At 39.7% G+C, this 14,770-nt stretch overlaps 1 protein-coding gene across 1 annotated transcript in view; it reads left to right on the top strand.

Annotated features, from left to right (window-relative positions):
- Nucleotides 1-14,380, top strand: part of ACP3 (acid phosphatase 3) — a 37,123-nt gene extending 22,743 nt beyond the window's left edge. The window contains exons 8-11 of the mRNA XM_090284339.1: nt 103-185; nt 2,027-2,130; nt 3,731-3,900; nt 13,582-14,380. Of these exons, the coding sequence (XP_090140465.1) occupies nt 103-185; nt 2,027-2,130; nt 3,731-3,900; nt 13,582-13,700 (476 nt within the window). The 3' untranslated portion in view covers nt 13,701-14,380. The remainder of the gene's footprint in view (nt 1-102; nt 186-2,026; nt 2,131-3,730; nt 3,901-13,581) is intronic.
- Nucleotides 14,381-14,770: the final 390 nt, after the last annotated feature.

The raw sequence follows: 14,770 nt of genomic DNA, 5'->3' as shown, positions 1-14,770 counted from the left end.
TTAAGTCTTAAGAATCACTAACTATCAATTAACTGAAAGTTTATTGGCTAAAATAGAAGCCCATGTTTGGTCCAGCTCCATGGTTGATCTATCTTCTTTAAGGCGTCCTGGTTGGTGAAATCCTCAAACACATGGAGGAAGCAACTCAGCCATCCCACCACAGAAAACTTGTCATGTATTCTGCAGTAAGTATTTTTTATTCCACTCAACCCTCCATTTGTTCAGCTGTGTAATCTCTTGGAGGTGGGGGGCCTCATCTATCTTCATCATCATTTCCCTATTGCCTAGTAGATGGTAGAAATCCATTCAAAGCTTTTAAAATTAAATATGTAATTATGAGGAATTTGTAATTTAATACTAACAAGAAGACAAGTAAACATAAAAACACCATGCAAAGCAGTATAGAAATGCTACAAAAGCCAATACTCCAGTGCCTCAGAGAAGAGAAGCATTCACTTATTTTCCAAACGAGGGCATCAGTGGGAGAGGAAAAGCTGAGTGTGCAGGACTTGGTGATGAACTGAAATGTAGGCAATGATGCAGGAGGTAAAGCCACAGATAAAGGCAGTGCTTCCAGCCTCAAATACTGGGAGGAAGTTGGAGTCATGAATAGAAGTGGTCTCGGGCCAGGTGAATGTACCAACTAGACAACTGGGTTTGAAATGCCCGAAGGGCATCCAAGTAGGAAACTCCAGATGGCAAAGGGTTAGGTAGAAGAGGGAAAGGGAAAGGGGATTGCCACTTGAAGTTAGAGCTGCATTTGGGTACAGAAAGAAAAGAGAGAGAGATCCATCTAGGAGCAAGAGAGACAGGGGAAGAGACAGTTGGAGGAGAGCTTATAGGGGCCATGCACTGAAATGCCTGTCCGTGGGACCTGGGATGAGCAGGGAAACAGGACGTGAAATGCTGGCTTGGTCTTTCATCCACTGTCTTCATGACAGGGGATCTCTCAGTTGTGGTTTGGTTGGAGAAAGCCATGTTTTTATTCTGCATGGAAATGGAAGAGGTGGAAGATGCAGGGAACTTTTTGTCATCAGGGGTCCCAAATGGTACACTCATAGACTAGAGAAAGAGCTCAGGGAGTATAGTGCTTCCTGGAGAGAGGAAGGCCTGAATAGTCAATTATGCAAGTTCCTCCTATTTCTTTTTTATTGAGTTTATTGAGGTGACTTTGGTTAATAAAATTATATAGGTTTCAGATATACAATCCTTCAGCTGCATATTGTATTGTGTGTTTACCACCCCAAGTCAAGTCTGCTTTCATCACCATTCTAGGTTCTATTCTGGTTTCTAGTTCTCACTTGTGTGACTTCTGGGAAGCCATATATCTGGAACGCCATTTCTTTCTCTACTAAACCAATTCTAACCCCATTTGAATATGTGTACACTGCAATATAGTTTGATGTATATAGAAGTTGAAGATTTCCTGAAGTTAGATAGCTAATTAGTGACAAAACCAGTCTCTTATTCCTCCCAGCCACTCCGGGGTAAACACACTGAACAATTATTTTTAAGCTACACACTCTACTGAAATTTTATCTTCCCTAAACATTTATACCCTCATATAGTCCTCCCCAATTTTAAAGTCACAGATTTGTCTAATGTATACACAAAAATAACCTAGCATTAATATGTTCCAAAATATTTTAAGATTGAATGAAAAATCAATGACACATTGTAAAACAGAGACGCTACTGGGATCAGGCATAGGGAAAAAAATCCCAAGGCTTGGCTTAAATATATTTTCTTCTATTTCGGGTTACATGACTTTAAGCAAGTTGCTTAATTTTTCTGGGTCTATTTCATCATCTTTTAAATAGAAATAATGATATGTATGCAAATCTCACATCAGATGCTCAACCAAAATTAGTTCTTTCCCCTCTCTATTTATTAGATACTGGGGGTATGGGAAATATAATTTAATCACAAATTATCATGGCACTTTGCAAGTGCTTAATACATAACCTATTGAATGTAAGTCTGAACCAGAGGTAAAGATCAAAAATCATGTTTCAAATCTCTGTAGCATGACACAACTGTGAGTGGCCTGCAGGTGGCGCTAGATGTTTACAACGGAATCCTTCCTCCCTATGCTTCCTGCCACTTAATGGAATTGTATCTTGAGAAGGGGTAAGTGTCTAGGAGGTGCTTTTCAAAATTAATATCGCTGGACCTGAAGTTTGTTATTATTGTTATTGTTAGCTTGACTATACTCATCAAGTATTTAATTTTTAGTTCGGTACATAAACTTTAAAATCCTATGCTATATTAAATAATTCACTAACTTAAAAATATTACTTTTTCTCCACTCTCACATTTTATGAAACAATGTACCAAAACTTTTGTATGCATCTTAACTTGTGTCTTCATCACTAGAGCCAAATTTGAACCCCCTAAAACTATTTACCAGATATACTAACTAATAAGAGTAATTTTGGTTGCTGTAGAAACAAACCTCAAATTATCAGCGACTTACTTAATCCAATGGAGGTTTATTTCTCACTAATCTGGCAATTCCACGTAGATGTTCCTGACCAGTAGGAGGTGACTCATGGTGAGAGTCACACATGGTGATTTAGGGACCCAGAGTTTCATCTTCTGGACCTAGTTTTCAAGAGTACTGCGCTCCTCTGCAGGAAGCTTGCAGAAAAGAACAAGAGGGTGAAGAAAGCTACCTGCTTAGGAAACCCCTCAGCCCACAAGGGGCACATATCACTTCTACTTACATTCTTCTCAGCCATAACTCTATGCTATGGGAAGAGAATCATGCATTTTGAAGGACATTGGTCATCTTTGCCATATCATGCTGTCACCAGAAAAGGTGCCCTATAAGTACTCATTCACATAATATTAAGGAAGTTTTTAAAAAACACCTTATAAGTGAATATTTATTTATGTGGCTTTTTAAAGTTATATTTTAAAAGCCTTGTTTATAACGACATCCAGAAGTGACAATTGTGCAATTACTATCTATCTCCCCATCCTCCACCCTCCCCACCCCCTAAATCACTAAATCCTACTTGAATTTCTCTTCTTCCTCTTTGGCAAATGACTTTCACAAGCACCTCATACTAGCTTTACTGAGATTGGTTTAGGCCCATTGACCTTCCCCAAGCAGTACATTGTTTTTTGAAATTAAGCATGGACAGAGCCCTCTTTAATATGAGAGAACATAAGGACTTGACTATAGAACCACTCCCTCATTCTGAGGTATAATTTTGATAAAAATTTTTGCTGTATATTCAAGCACATACGTTATATATTGTCGAGTTTCATGTTTATGGCCTGGTTAACAAGAGGGGAAATAGATATATTCAGAGGAAAGACTGAAAAATATTGAGAGATGAAGAGAATTGAGAAGCATGAAAAATGAAAACAAAAAAAAGAAACCACGGACCCCCCATTTCCTACTCAAAGACTCATCACATCATTCTCAACTCCTCCAACCACAGCCTTTCAGCCTCTTCTCTGATTAAGTATCCTGATTCCCACCTCCTATGCCCCTGGTCATCTAAGAAATCAGCCCCCCCACCAACTTCTCATCCCCCAGATCTGGCCCACCTACCTCAACCTCCCCATTCCCACCCCTAAATTGGTTAAAATCTATTAATTCCATAAATTCTTCTACTAGTTCCTCAGCTGATGTGTTACAGGCCAAGTAGAAAGAAATTTAGTAGCAATTCAGCAACACAGAAATAACAGAACTCTCTCTTCTCCCTTCTCCCACCAGGGAGTACTTCGTAGAGATGTACTATCGGAATGAGACTCACCATGAGTCATATCCCCTGACGCTGCCAGGCTGCACTCCCAGCTGTCCTCTGACAACCTTTGCTGAGCTGGTTGCCTCTGTGATCCCCCAAGACTGGTCTGCGGAGTGTAAGATCACGAGAAAACATCAAGGTACTAAGGACATTTTGGATTAGGGTGCATGCAGAGCCCTGTAGAAAGAGCAGAACACCCTTTCTTAGGGTGGATGATGCTTTGAGAATATAGCTTGGCCATTACCCCTAGATTTAGAAGAAATGGGTTCTGGGTTATAATTGTATGTTTCAGGGACCCCAATTTCAGGCAATTCCTACCTCTCTACCTGGACCTGCCCCCACTTGCCATAAACCTTGACTTGATTTTTTTCAGTGTTAATATAAAAGGGCATCAAGGCCAAATATAATCAGAAGTAAAATTTCAATCAATATTCATGGGGCTGCCATGAACTACATGGTTGGCCACATAGGACCTTTTGTTGTTTAAAGATTTCAAGATTTTTGAGCAGAATTAAATAAGGCTGTTCTTTAAGTGTCTGAACTGGAACAGATTTCAAACAAGATCCACAATCTTGGTGAGAGTCAAGATGAAAACACTTTAATCCTAGGCTAATGGACAATGAACCAACTTACCCATTACTTCCAGTCTTCTCAAAAGAAGCAAAGGTATGAAATACAGTAGAGAGATCTGGAGAAATCTTCTACACCAGGAAATCTTCTACACTAATCATATATTTTAAAATTTCTGCTAAAATGCGTGGGGTCGCAGAGCTGAAAAATAAATACCTGTTTGTATCCTTTGGCCCTGGAAAATTCATGTTACTTTTGAAGAAACCAAAAGCAAACTTGCCAGGAAACTTTGCTGTACATATACATACGGCAGCTCTTGGAGTACATACATCATAGCAGATAAATAATTTGATATGAACAAGATGGTCAGGCACAACGCATCAGAGATGAGAGCCCTGCATGAGTGGAGTTGCTCTTGAAGCTCCAACAGTAAGAGATATTGAATGTGAAGTTGATTTAAGAGAGGAAGTATGATGACACATTTCAAACTGGAACAAAAGTAGAAATGTCAGAATGCCTCCAAGATCCAAACTTGCTGAAACATTGAAAGTATGGTGGTGATATCTGTTTCCAAGTCAAAAGCAATTCATAAGGCTTTGATCCTGGTACCTTCAGAAAACCTAAGCACTCACAGGTCCTGCTGAAACTACTCACCATATAAGAAGAAATCATGTTCAAATGGCAACTCTTTAGAGCCTTGTAGATTTGCCACATGGCAGATGTAATACGTCTAGAGAACAACGTTACCATTATGGCTAAAGAGGAAATGGTTTCTAGAGATGGTTTTTAATGAGTGCCAGAGTCAGAGCAAAGCCATTCCATCTCCCAGTTGGCCATGGGATGACTGACAGAAGGTATTGGTTGATATGTTTGTTTGTATTATTTCTTTCCCAAGTAAATATTTGACCTTGGGGCCATCATCCAGTTATTCTTTCTCCTCCATCTCCTCCATGCATGTAACGTTCCTCCAAATGTAAAATAGTGAATAAAGTTATTACTAGGAAGTTCAATACCATTACTTTTTTATAATGAATTTTGGAAAGTGTGTGTTTTTAATTTTAATAAAATTCCTGAAGGACAGATTTTAGGGAGTCTTTTTGTTTGGCAATTTTATTTTAATGTACCAGGAGGAAAAATATGTAAAGTAAAATGATTTGACTGGCTTAAATTAACATTTTACATTGAAAATTATTTAGTTTGGACTTTACTACTTTGGTGAAAGGCTCAGCTGATGGATGGCTCTTCTTCATCTGTTTAGGATAAAACTTGCTAAGAAAACATCCTTGGGCAATTTACAATATAGTGGGAAGTAAAAAGATATATATTACACAGAATAAAAAGGGTTGATGTCTCAGGACTACAAGGGTTGCTATGGGAACAAGAGCTACCTGGATTTGGAGCAAGAGAGGTAAGAATGTCAGAGAAGACTCCTTGCAGGAGGTGACAACTGATCCATTTGTAGTCATTTTGGGTGGAGGTTTCTAATGGAGTGGTGCAAGGTACTTGAAAGACATATCAAATGTTCAACTGGCTTGAAGCTGGAAAGGATAGGAGAGTAACTCGGCAGAAGATCCAGGATTCAAAGAGATTCTCACAGGTTTCCTTCAAGAGGCCAATTCTAGAGATAATATGTCATATCCACAAGAGCAAGGATTCTATCTATCTGTCCTCAGCACGTAGAAGTGTCTATGCCTGGAATGGCATGGATTGGCGCTTAATGAGTATACAAATTAGCTACCTTTCCTCACTGAACCTACTGAGGAAGAGACAGACAGACAGACAGACAGACAGAATTGTTCCACTTATTTAGGCATTCATTGGTTGATTCTTGTATGTGCCCTAACTGGGTATCAAACCCACAACCTTGGCATATCGGGATGATGCTCTAACCTACTGAGCTGCCCAGCCAGAGCAGATTCCATCTTAATTAGCAGTGATATCCAGTAACCTGGGAGTTATTTTTGACCCCACCCTCTCCTTCATCCTCCACAGCTAATCTATAATAACCTCTTTTCAAATCTACCTGTAGTAAGTATGTTTGTAGAAATCTTTTCCTCAAAACACTACTATCAACAATTCAAGATCCATATAGATGAAATATAATTAAGCAGCAGAATACATTAATAAAAAGAAAACTCAGAGACTGGTATGCTCCAGTCAGCTCAGAGAGATCAAGAGTGAAATATGTGCATTGCTTACCTAGTCTGAGTTCAATGACTTCATTTTGGTAGTTTGAAATTGGTCGTGGTGTCATGGCTGGAGTATTTTCACCACAGAAGTCAGCCTGTGCCACAAATAACAGTGTTGTTTTTTTGATTTTTTAAACTGTTTTATTGTTTATGCTGTTAGAGTTGTCCCAATTTTTCCCCTTCTGCCTAGCCTGCCCCTCACCTTCCATAGCTAATCCCCACACCATTGTCCATGTCCATAGGTCCCTTATATACGTCCTTTGACTAATTCCTTTACCTTCTTAGACCCGGTTACCAGCACATAACTGGCTTTTAGCTCATGGAAATCTTGTTAAGAGTCTGTAATGTGAGGTGGTCTTCAACAAAGTGAATTTAATATTTGAACGTATTTAAGTTAAAAGGATTGCATTTGTTCTATACAGTCTCAAACAGTGATACTAAGGGCAGCAGGTGAACATTTCAGGAAGACAGATTGTGTTCATATTGGGAAATTTCTGGGACTCAAAGTGTCTGCTGGGCTGGGTGGTTGCTTGCTTTGACAGAGGCTAGAGATCAGGGTGAAACATGGAAGGTTGTAGGGGTTGAATGACTTCTTAGTAGGGCCACCAAAATTTAATAAATAGAAATACAGGATGCCCAGATAAGTTTCATTAATAGCTCTAACTGCTGAATTTTTATAATTTATTTTTTAAAGGCCAGATTAAGGACATTTAGGGTGTTCTGAGAAAGCCAATACAGGAAGCAGGACAAAGACATTAAATAAAACACATTCTAGTATACAGAACACCTGGCAACCATATACCTTAGGGCATTTCCACCCCTGAAATCCTACTCATACCTTTAGGAAATGTTTTCAGCTAGTAGACCAATTAATTTAATTCTCATATCAATTAAATTAACCAGAGCCCTTGCTCATTAAGCCTAAGTTCCATACTGTGTTACTTAAAAATAATAATTCTTTTTTTATAAAACGCCTCTTTATTCAATTTCAAAATGTTCCTAGCACAATCAGACTTTCTTCACGAGTAGTCTCCCAACCCCTACCTCAGTCTCCAACTCCAGTTTTTTATAGGAAGATTTACCGGTGGGCAGTTCCCATTCCCCTTAATAATCCTCGTAAAGTTGAGAACTACAGCACATAATACACATGCCCAAAAGTCAACCATGAGACTTAAAGGTGGAACCTATACCTTTTTACTTCTTGAATCTCCAAGCAGTTAACAATGCCTAGAACCTGGTAACTTCAACCAATATTTGCTAACTGAATAAATGTTCAGCCCTCCATACCTAGCCTGATTTCCTTGTGGCTGGACTCATGTCAGAAGTCTGGACTCAGTTGTTCAACAAATAAGGGAGAGAAGCTATAAATGAGCCTCAAATGTGACTGCACTATAAAGATGCGGTTGTTGACTGTATTTTTATATCAGCATGTCTGTGCTGGTTGACCTCTGTGTTCGGAATAGTCGTCTTGGCATTCTCTTGTTCTGCATTGCTGTTAGAAGCCCTGTTCAGTGATACTCCATCCCAGCACCCCTCCCACCTCAGAAGTGAAGCCACCTGGTTACAATTTTTTTCTTACCCTTGTTGCTATTCTCATCAGTTTCCTAAGACATGTTTCATCATTCATAAAAGACATTGGGAACTTGCTTTGGTATACACCAACTCATTCCTCACTTCCACTCCCGTCCTCAATCTAGGCAGTTTGGACAGTCATAACAATGCTCCATCTCATACCCTGGCTCACCATACCAATACCAACCCTAGGTCAAATCAAACACACAGTTCTCTGTTCTGATCTGCTGAGTAAAGCTTAAGCCATTGTTACCATTTCAAACTATGAATGTTGAGATTTCTATTCCAACTTCAGCCCTGCTTGGTAAATGTTGTCACCCTTAATAGACTCTTTTCCTGTTTCCTACATAAAGGCCTTGTTATTTTTCCAAAATTTCTAATTCCATCTTGGCTTCTTTAATTCTCCCAAGATGTCCTAAGAAGACCAGGATAATCCATTGAAAACTCTTTTAAGTTCTCCTGTCAGTAGCAGAAAATATCTCAGTGGCTTTAACCTACCTTTACTGCTGTCCCTTAGGAAAACTTGTTCCTCCATGAGTAACCCTAACTCCTTTCCTTTCCTTGTGCATATGATCCCAACTCTTCGGTCTCCTTGGGCTTCAATGGACCTCTTAGTTAGTTTCATTTGTTCCTTACTTAGTAGAAGGCTGCATTCCTTCTGCGATGAAAATGCCCAAATCTTCTCTCATCAGAGAATACCCTCCAATACCTGCTCAGTCTCACCAGCTTCAAGCCCTGTTTTCTCGAACTAATGATTTACCTGCTCTACCTCTATTTTCTCATAGCCCTCTCACTCCTGAACAATTCTGTAAAAGAATGTTCATCCTTCCTTCAGGCTTTTTGAAACTTCCTTTTTGAAAGCCATCAGTGCCTAATTCAGCAACCTCTTTTCCTTTTCCTGTCAACATCACATATCCCCATTCTGCAGAGAAAAATACTAAATCTCAGGAAATCACTTGCCACAAGTGGTAGGGTCAGGATTCAAGCTTAACTCTTTCCAACACCATATTTCTATTACATCACAGTCCCTTTCCATCCCTACTATCTCATGGACCATTTCCTTAAGACAAATCCCCAAAGAATAAGATTCGTGGGTCAAAGTATATGAATATTTAACAAGCAATAGATATATATTGACTGCCTCTTATGTACTCAGCATGTGCCTATGTAGCAGGCATTATGTTTGCTGAGGAAACAGCAGCAAGACAAGCTTGTAGACTTTGGCAGGGAAGTGGGAAGAAAGCAAGGAAGAGAGCGAGACAATTAAATAAGCCCTAACTGTTACCTATGTTAAGTACTATAATAAAGAACATCAAAGGCAATTAGCCTAAGTCTAAGGGTCCAGAGAAGGCTTCTCAATGTGGGGAATGTCCCAATCAAAACCTAAAGGAAAGACAGAATTAACCAGGTGAATGAAGATGAGAGAGGAGAATATTACAGATAAAAGAGAAAATGTGTAAAAAGCCAAGAGGCTAAAATCAGCATGGGGCATTTTAGAAAATGGAAAAATCTTATAGAATACAAAGAGGCTAGACAGGCAGACATTAAGTGACTCAAAGATCAGGTTGAGTAACTCTGGTCATTAAAAAGTTTCAGGCAGAAGACAGAGGATGTGACTGGCTTCTTGCTTTTAGAAAGACCTCTTTGGCTTCCGAAAGGAGAACAGATAGGAGAGGAGTGGGACTCGGGGCAGGGAGAACTGTTGGAGGCTGTTGCAATAATCCAAGGCATGTGAAAGAGAAAAGCAGACTTTCTCAAAGGGGGGAAATAGGTCAAGTAGATGGGACTTGGGGATTAATGGCAAGAGGAAGAGGCTATTGATACATATTGCCAAAATTGTTTTAAAAAAGTAGTACCCATTCACGCTGCCTTGAGCAGCCTCCATGTGTTCCCGTGTTGTAGGACATCTTTTCAGTCATAACCTGCACTAGACCTCTTTGCAGTAAGATATCATCGATCATTCTCTCTTTTCAAGATTCTAGGACGTTACTCTGTCAAGCTCACCAAATCCTTTGCAGTATAGGGAACATATAATTTAAAAAATAAATGAGAGAGAGGGAATAAATCTCTCCTGAGTCTTCTCTCTGCTCTCAGACTCCATGTTTAGTTTCTCTTGGACTAACACCTTCCACCAACCTCCTACATGATTATGTCCCAGGGTCTTGTCCTTGTTTCTCTCATTCCACACTCGCCAGAAGCCAGTACTACCCAGGCTCCTTCTCCTACATCTAGAGTCCTTATTTCCACATCTACATATGAAATTCTAGACCTGTTTTCTCCAGCTGCCTACTCATCATCTCTTCAAGGATAATAACCTATTTTAACCCTGCACAAGAAAAAAAATTTATCTCCTCTGCTCCACACTGACCTTTAATGTGCTTCTAATCTCAATTCACAGCCTAGTCATCTTCTCATTCAAAAAAGGTAGAATCCACAGGGTGACCTTCACCACAACTTCTTTACCAGTCTATTTAGTTCATCACAAAGCCTGTTAATCCGACTTCAGAAGCATCTCTTGAATTCCCTCATCTGCATGCTCAGGACCATAGCTCAGTATCTTGTCAAAGGCATATTAATAGCTTTCAATCAGGTATATGGTGTCTGCAACCTCCCATCTTTTCCCACAGTTTTGGGGTTTTTTTAAACCCAAATTGGGCCACATCACATCCATGTGTAGTAATTGTTGATGATTTCCATTCATCCCATGTCAAACCAGAACTTCTAAAGCCTGACCTCAACCTGCATCTGTAGTCTCACCTCACCATAATCTATACTCTAGCCACATGGAATGGCTTGTTTCTTCCCAAACCTGCTCTTGTGCTACTCATTCTGTCTCCTGGCAAAGTCTAACTTAGCTCACAGGCCAGCTCAAATCTTATCATTTTCTCAGAAGACCTTCCAAACTTTCTACCAGATAGAATGCTTTGTGTTAATTGCAACTTCCTCTCTGTTCCAATGACATATTTTTCATACCCCTATGTTACTATTCATCACATTATCTCATTATTGTCCATCTGACTCTCCCATGAGGTAATGAATCTCTGCAAGAGCAGGGATCATGGAACCCCAGAACCTAACACACAGCTGGCCTGGCAAATGGTATGTGTTCACTGCATGCCTAGGAAGGCATGAAGGAAGGAGAAAAGGAAATCATATTCCATGGAACCACCATGACAACATAGCCAAAAAGAAAAATCATTGAAAATAATTCCCAAATACAGAAAGTCAGTCACAAACATTCTATTAGTCTCCGCCTTCCTCCCTCATTTTCATTTAGTCTTTTTCTCCCTTTCTCAATTTCATTTAGTTCCCTCCAACTTTACATTAATTCCATCCTCACTACTAATGGCACCCAACCACCAGGAACTAATTTTATTAATAATCACTTTCTCATGATGCTAAGAGGCATTGTGACATCATGAGAAAAGCACTGGACTAAGAGTAGGGAACCAGGAGTTCTAGATCATTAATGCATATGAAAAATATTTATTGAGCACCTGCTATGGGGCAGGTGCTGTTCTAAGAGCTTTGGATACATTTATGAACAAAAAATACAAAATCCCCTGCCTTCATGAAGCTTACATTCTATTAGATAGAGAGAAGAATGGATAATAAATAATAAGTATGATAAATAAATACTTTGGAGGGTAAAGATCACGAGCACCAGGCTGGAAATGGGTGTGGGGAGAGGGCATTTAGGTTGGACCTTTAAGTGAAAGCCCTCAGCAAGAAGATGAGATTTGGGCAAAGAAGGCGATGCAGTAGCCTGGTGCAGAGATATGTGAGAAGAGCATGGAGACAATAGTAACAATATAGCAAAGGCAGTAAGGGCGAGTGTGCCTGGAATGTTTGCAGATCGGCAGGAAGGCTTATGTGGCCAAAAGAGAATAAGTGAAAGGAGAGGGATAGCAGAGGAAATCCAAGAGGCTAAGAAAGCCAGGTGATGACGAGTCTCATAAATTGTTATCATCAGGACTTGGGCTTTCATTCCAAGGGAGATGAGCATTCATTGCAGACTGGAAGTAGACGGGTGCCATGATTGGACTGGAAGTCATTTGGCTGCTATTAAAAATAGATTGATTGTAGGGAAGAAAGGGTAGAAGCTAGAGAGTAAGTCAGGAGGGCATTGTGGTAATCCCAGCAAAGGATAATGGTGGTTCAAAGCAGGGTGGTAGCAGAGAAGGGGAGAAATCACTGGTTTCCAGATCTAGTTTTTGATAGGACCAACAGGACTTCCTGACAGACTGAGTACAGGATGTGAGGGAAAGAGAAGAGTTAAGGAGGATGCCAAAAGCTTTGGACTGAAACATTAGGAGAAGGTTTCCATCAACTGAAATAGGGAGGCTGCCAGAGGAGCAGATTTGGCAGGGTGAAGGGTCTAGGGGTGCGCAGGTGCTGGGAGTTCAGTTTTGGAATGCCTATGAGATGTCCAAGGGAATAAGTCAAGGACACAGTTGGATGTAGGAATCTTGAGTTTGGGGAAGATTTCAGTTCGAAGTCATTAGTGACTTGGACGGCTTTTAAAATTATACAACTGATAAGATCCCATGTATTCCAACCCCAATTCAATTATCTGCTTTACCTTAGTCAAATTACCTTATCTCTCCACTTCCTACTTTTTATCATCTCTGCAGTGATAAAGTTAGGCTGAATAAGGGATTTTCAACTGTGTGCCGTGCAGCACTAGGGTTCTGTAGGCAGAGCTGCCAGAGTCAGAGAAATGTATGCTCTCCCACTGCGTATGCCAACGAGCAGTCCCTTATTTTTATAATGAAAATCAGACATGACATACACTTAGAGATGGTACAAACTGATACTTATGATGCATATACTATAGTGGACTAGGGTTGTGTGTGTGTAGGGGGTAACTTTCCAGATTAAATAATAAATAACATCTCATTTTAAATGACCCCACATATCTGTATCCTGACCAGTCAGCTGTCAAAGGGATGTATGTAAATAAAGGAACAGATTAACAATGGTACACAGTTGTCCTAAGAAATGCTTGCTGTAGTCAACCTGTGCTCAAAGTTTCCCCTTGAAAAGATATTTACCAAAAATCAAATTCGAAGACCAAAAGTTGATATTTCATTTTTTTAGAAGCAATTAGTGATTCCAGTTGAGTATTCAGAAATTCCTTTGACTCTGAAATTATGAACAATTAATAATGTTAACTGGAGAACAATTAATAATTTGAATTATAGAAAAATACATGAATTTAATCCTGGAAGAATATTTTAGAAATACTTTAGTCAATTGCCCTCCCTTTACAGTAGAGGAGCAGAGGCCCAAAGGTCAAAGGTCATGCTGGAACTAGGACCTAGCTCATCACCTGACTCCTAGTCCAGTGCTCTTTCCCACACTATGCTGATTTCAAGGTTGCTTCAGAAATGCCACTGACATTTGCATTTAAGGTAGAAATAAACTGATGATCTTCTCATTTTTTTAATCTATTAATTTTACAATAATGCTCCCCTATTTTCCCACAGTTCTAAGGACCATCCTTGCCGTTGCCTTTTTCCTGGTGTCTGGTATCCTGGTGGTGCTGCTGTTTACCCTCATTCGTTATGGGCCCTGCTGGCAGAGGGACGCCTATGGGAACCTCTGAACAGACTGCTGAAGAAGGGCAGACATGCCAGGCCAACCTTCTGTGAAGCAGCATCTCTCAGAGGACAGCTTCGCCATGTGGGCTTCATGCTGCCCACACTCTTCCTTTTGAGTCTGCCTCAAGAAAGGTCTCACAGGGACCCAAGGACAGCTGCTGGGCTGACTAGCGAAAGAATGCCCAGGTTGCTCAGTTAGGTCTCCTCACCATAGTGCAGGTTTCTCATTCAGCTGGAAAGAAGCTCTGGGCCAAGGACAGTTGTGTTCTCCAGCACAGGTGTCCAGGGAGCAATGAGAACCTTTTAGCTGCAAGGATCAAAAAGTTACAAGGTATGGCAATAACATAGATCAAAGAAGACTAGATAATAGGGAAAAATTAGACTAGAATTAGAATTATATAGGATGATTATTAAGAAATAAGACCCAATCAGAAGGTTTAATAGATCTGTTTTTTTAACCATTAAGTAGGTTTAATATATACATATGCACACTCTGGAAAAGAAACTCCTACCCAGTGTCTGATAGCCAACACATACATACACATATCTGTATCTGAAAATGCCTTAGAAAGAGATTTTTAATTCTTAGAAACCATAATATCAACTACTTTAGTTGTAGCTCAGGTCATTTCCCCACAGTTTCTAAGGGGGATAACTAAAAAATCTATGTACCCACGGTTTTTTGTTTTTTGTTTTATTACCTCAACTATTAGAGAGAGATATTTTTAAAGTTCGGATTTCTTTATTTCATTTTAAAATTAAGATATTTTACTTTGATAAGGGCTATTTGTCCCCATGATGAAAGGATAATGTATTTTAATTGTTACAAATAGATCTGAATTTCCCAAGGGGTGAGTTAGATAGAAGAGTAGACTGAAGGATGAAGAGGGACTGTCTCAGCTCCTTGCCAAGTTGGAACAATTTTTTTTTAAATCTTAAACCTTGGTTTCATAATCTAGAAATGAAGACCCCTGACTAGATGAACAAAAAAGCCATATCTAGTTCTCATGTTCTGTGAACAATCTGTCTTTTCATTTTATACTCTGGGTTGGTCATTGTCCAGGCAAGCACTTTC

The sequence above is a fragment of the Furipterus horrens genome, unplaced genomic scaffold (genome assembly GCF_987537825.1).
Source record: "Furipterus horrens unplaced genomic scaffold, mFurHor1.1.pri manual_scaffold_7, whole genome shotgun sequence".
In the NCBI taxonomy this organism is placed as follows: Eukaryota; Metazoa; Chordata; class Mammalia; order Chiroptera; family Furipteridae; genus Furipterus; species Furipterus horrens.
This window is presented reverse-complemented; position numbering and strand designations above follow the sequence as displayed.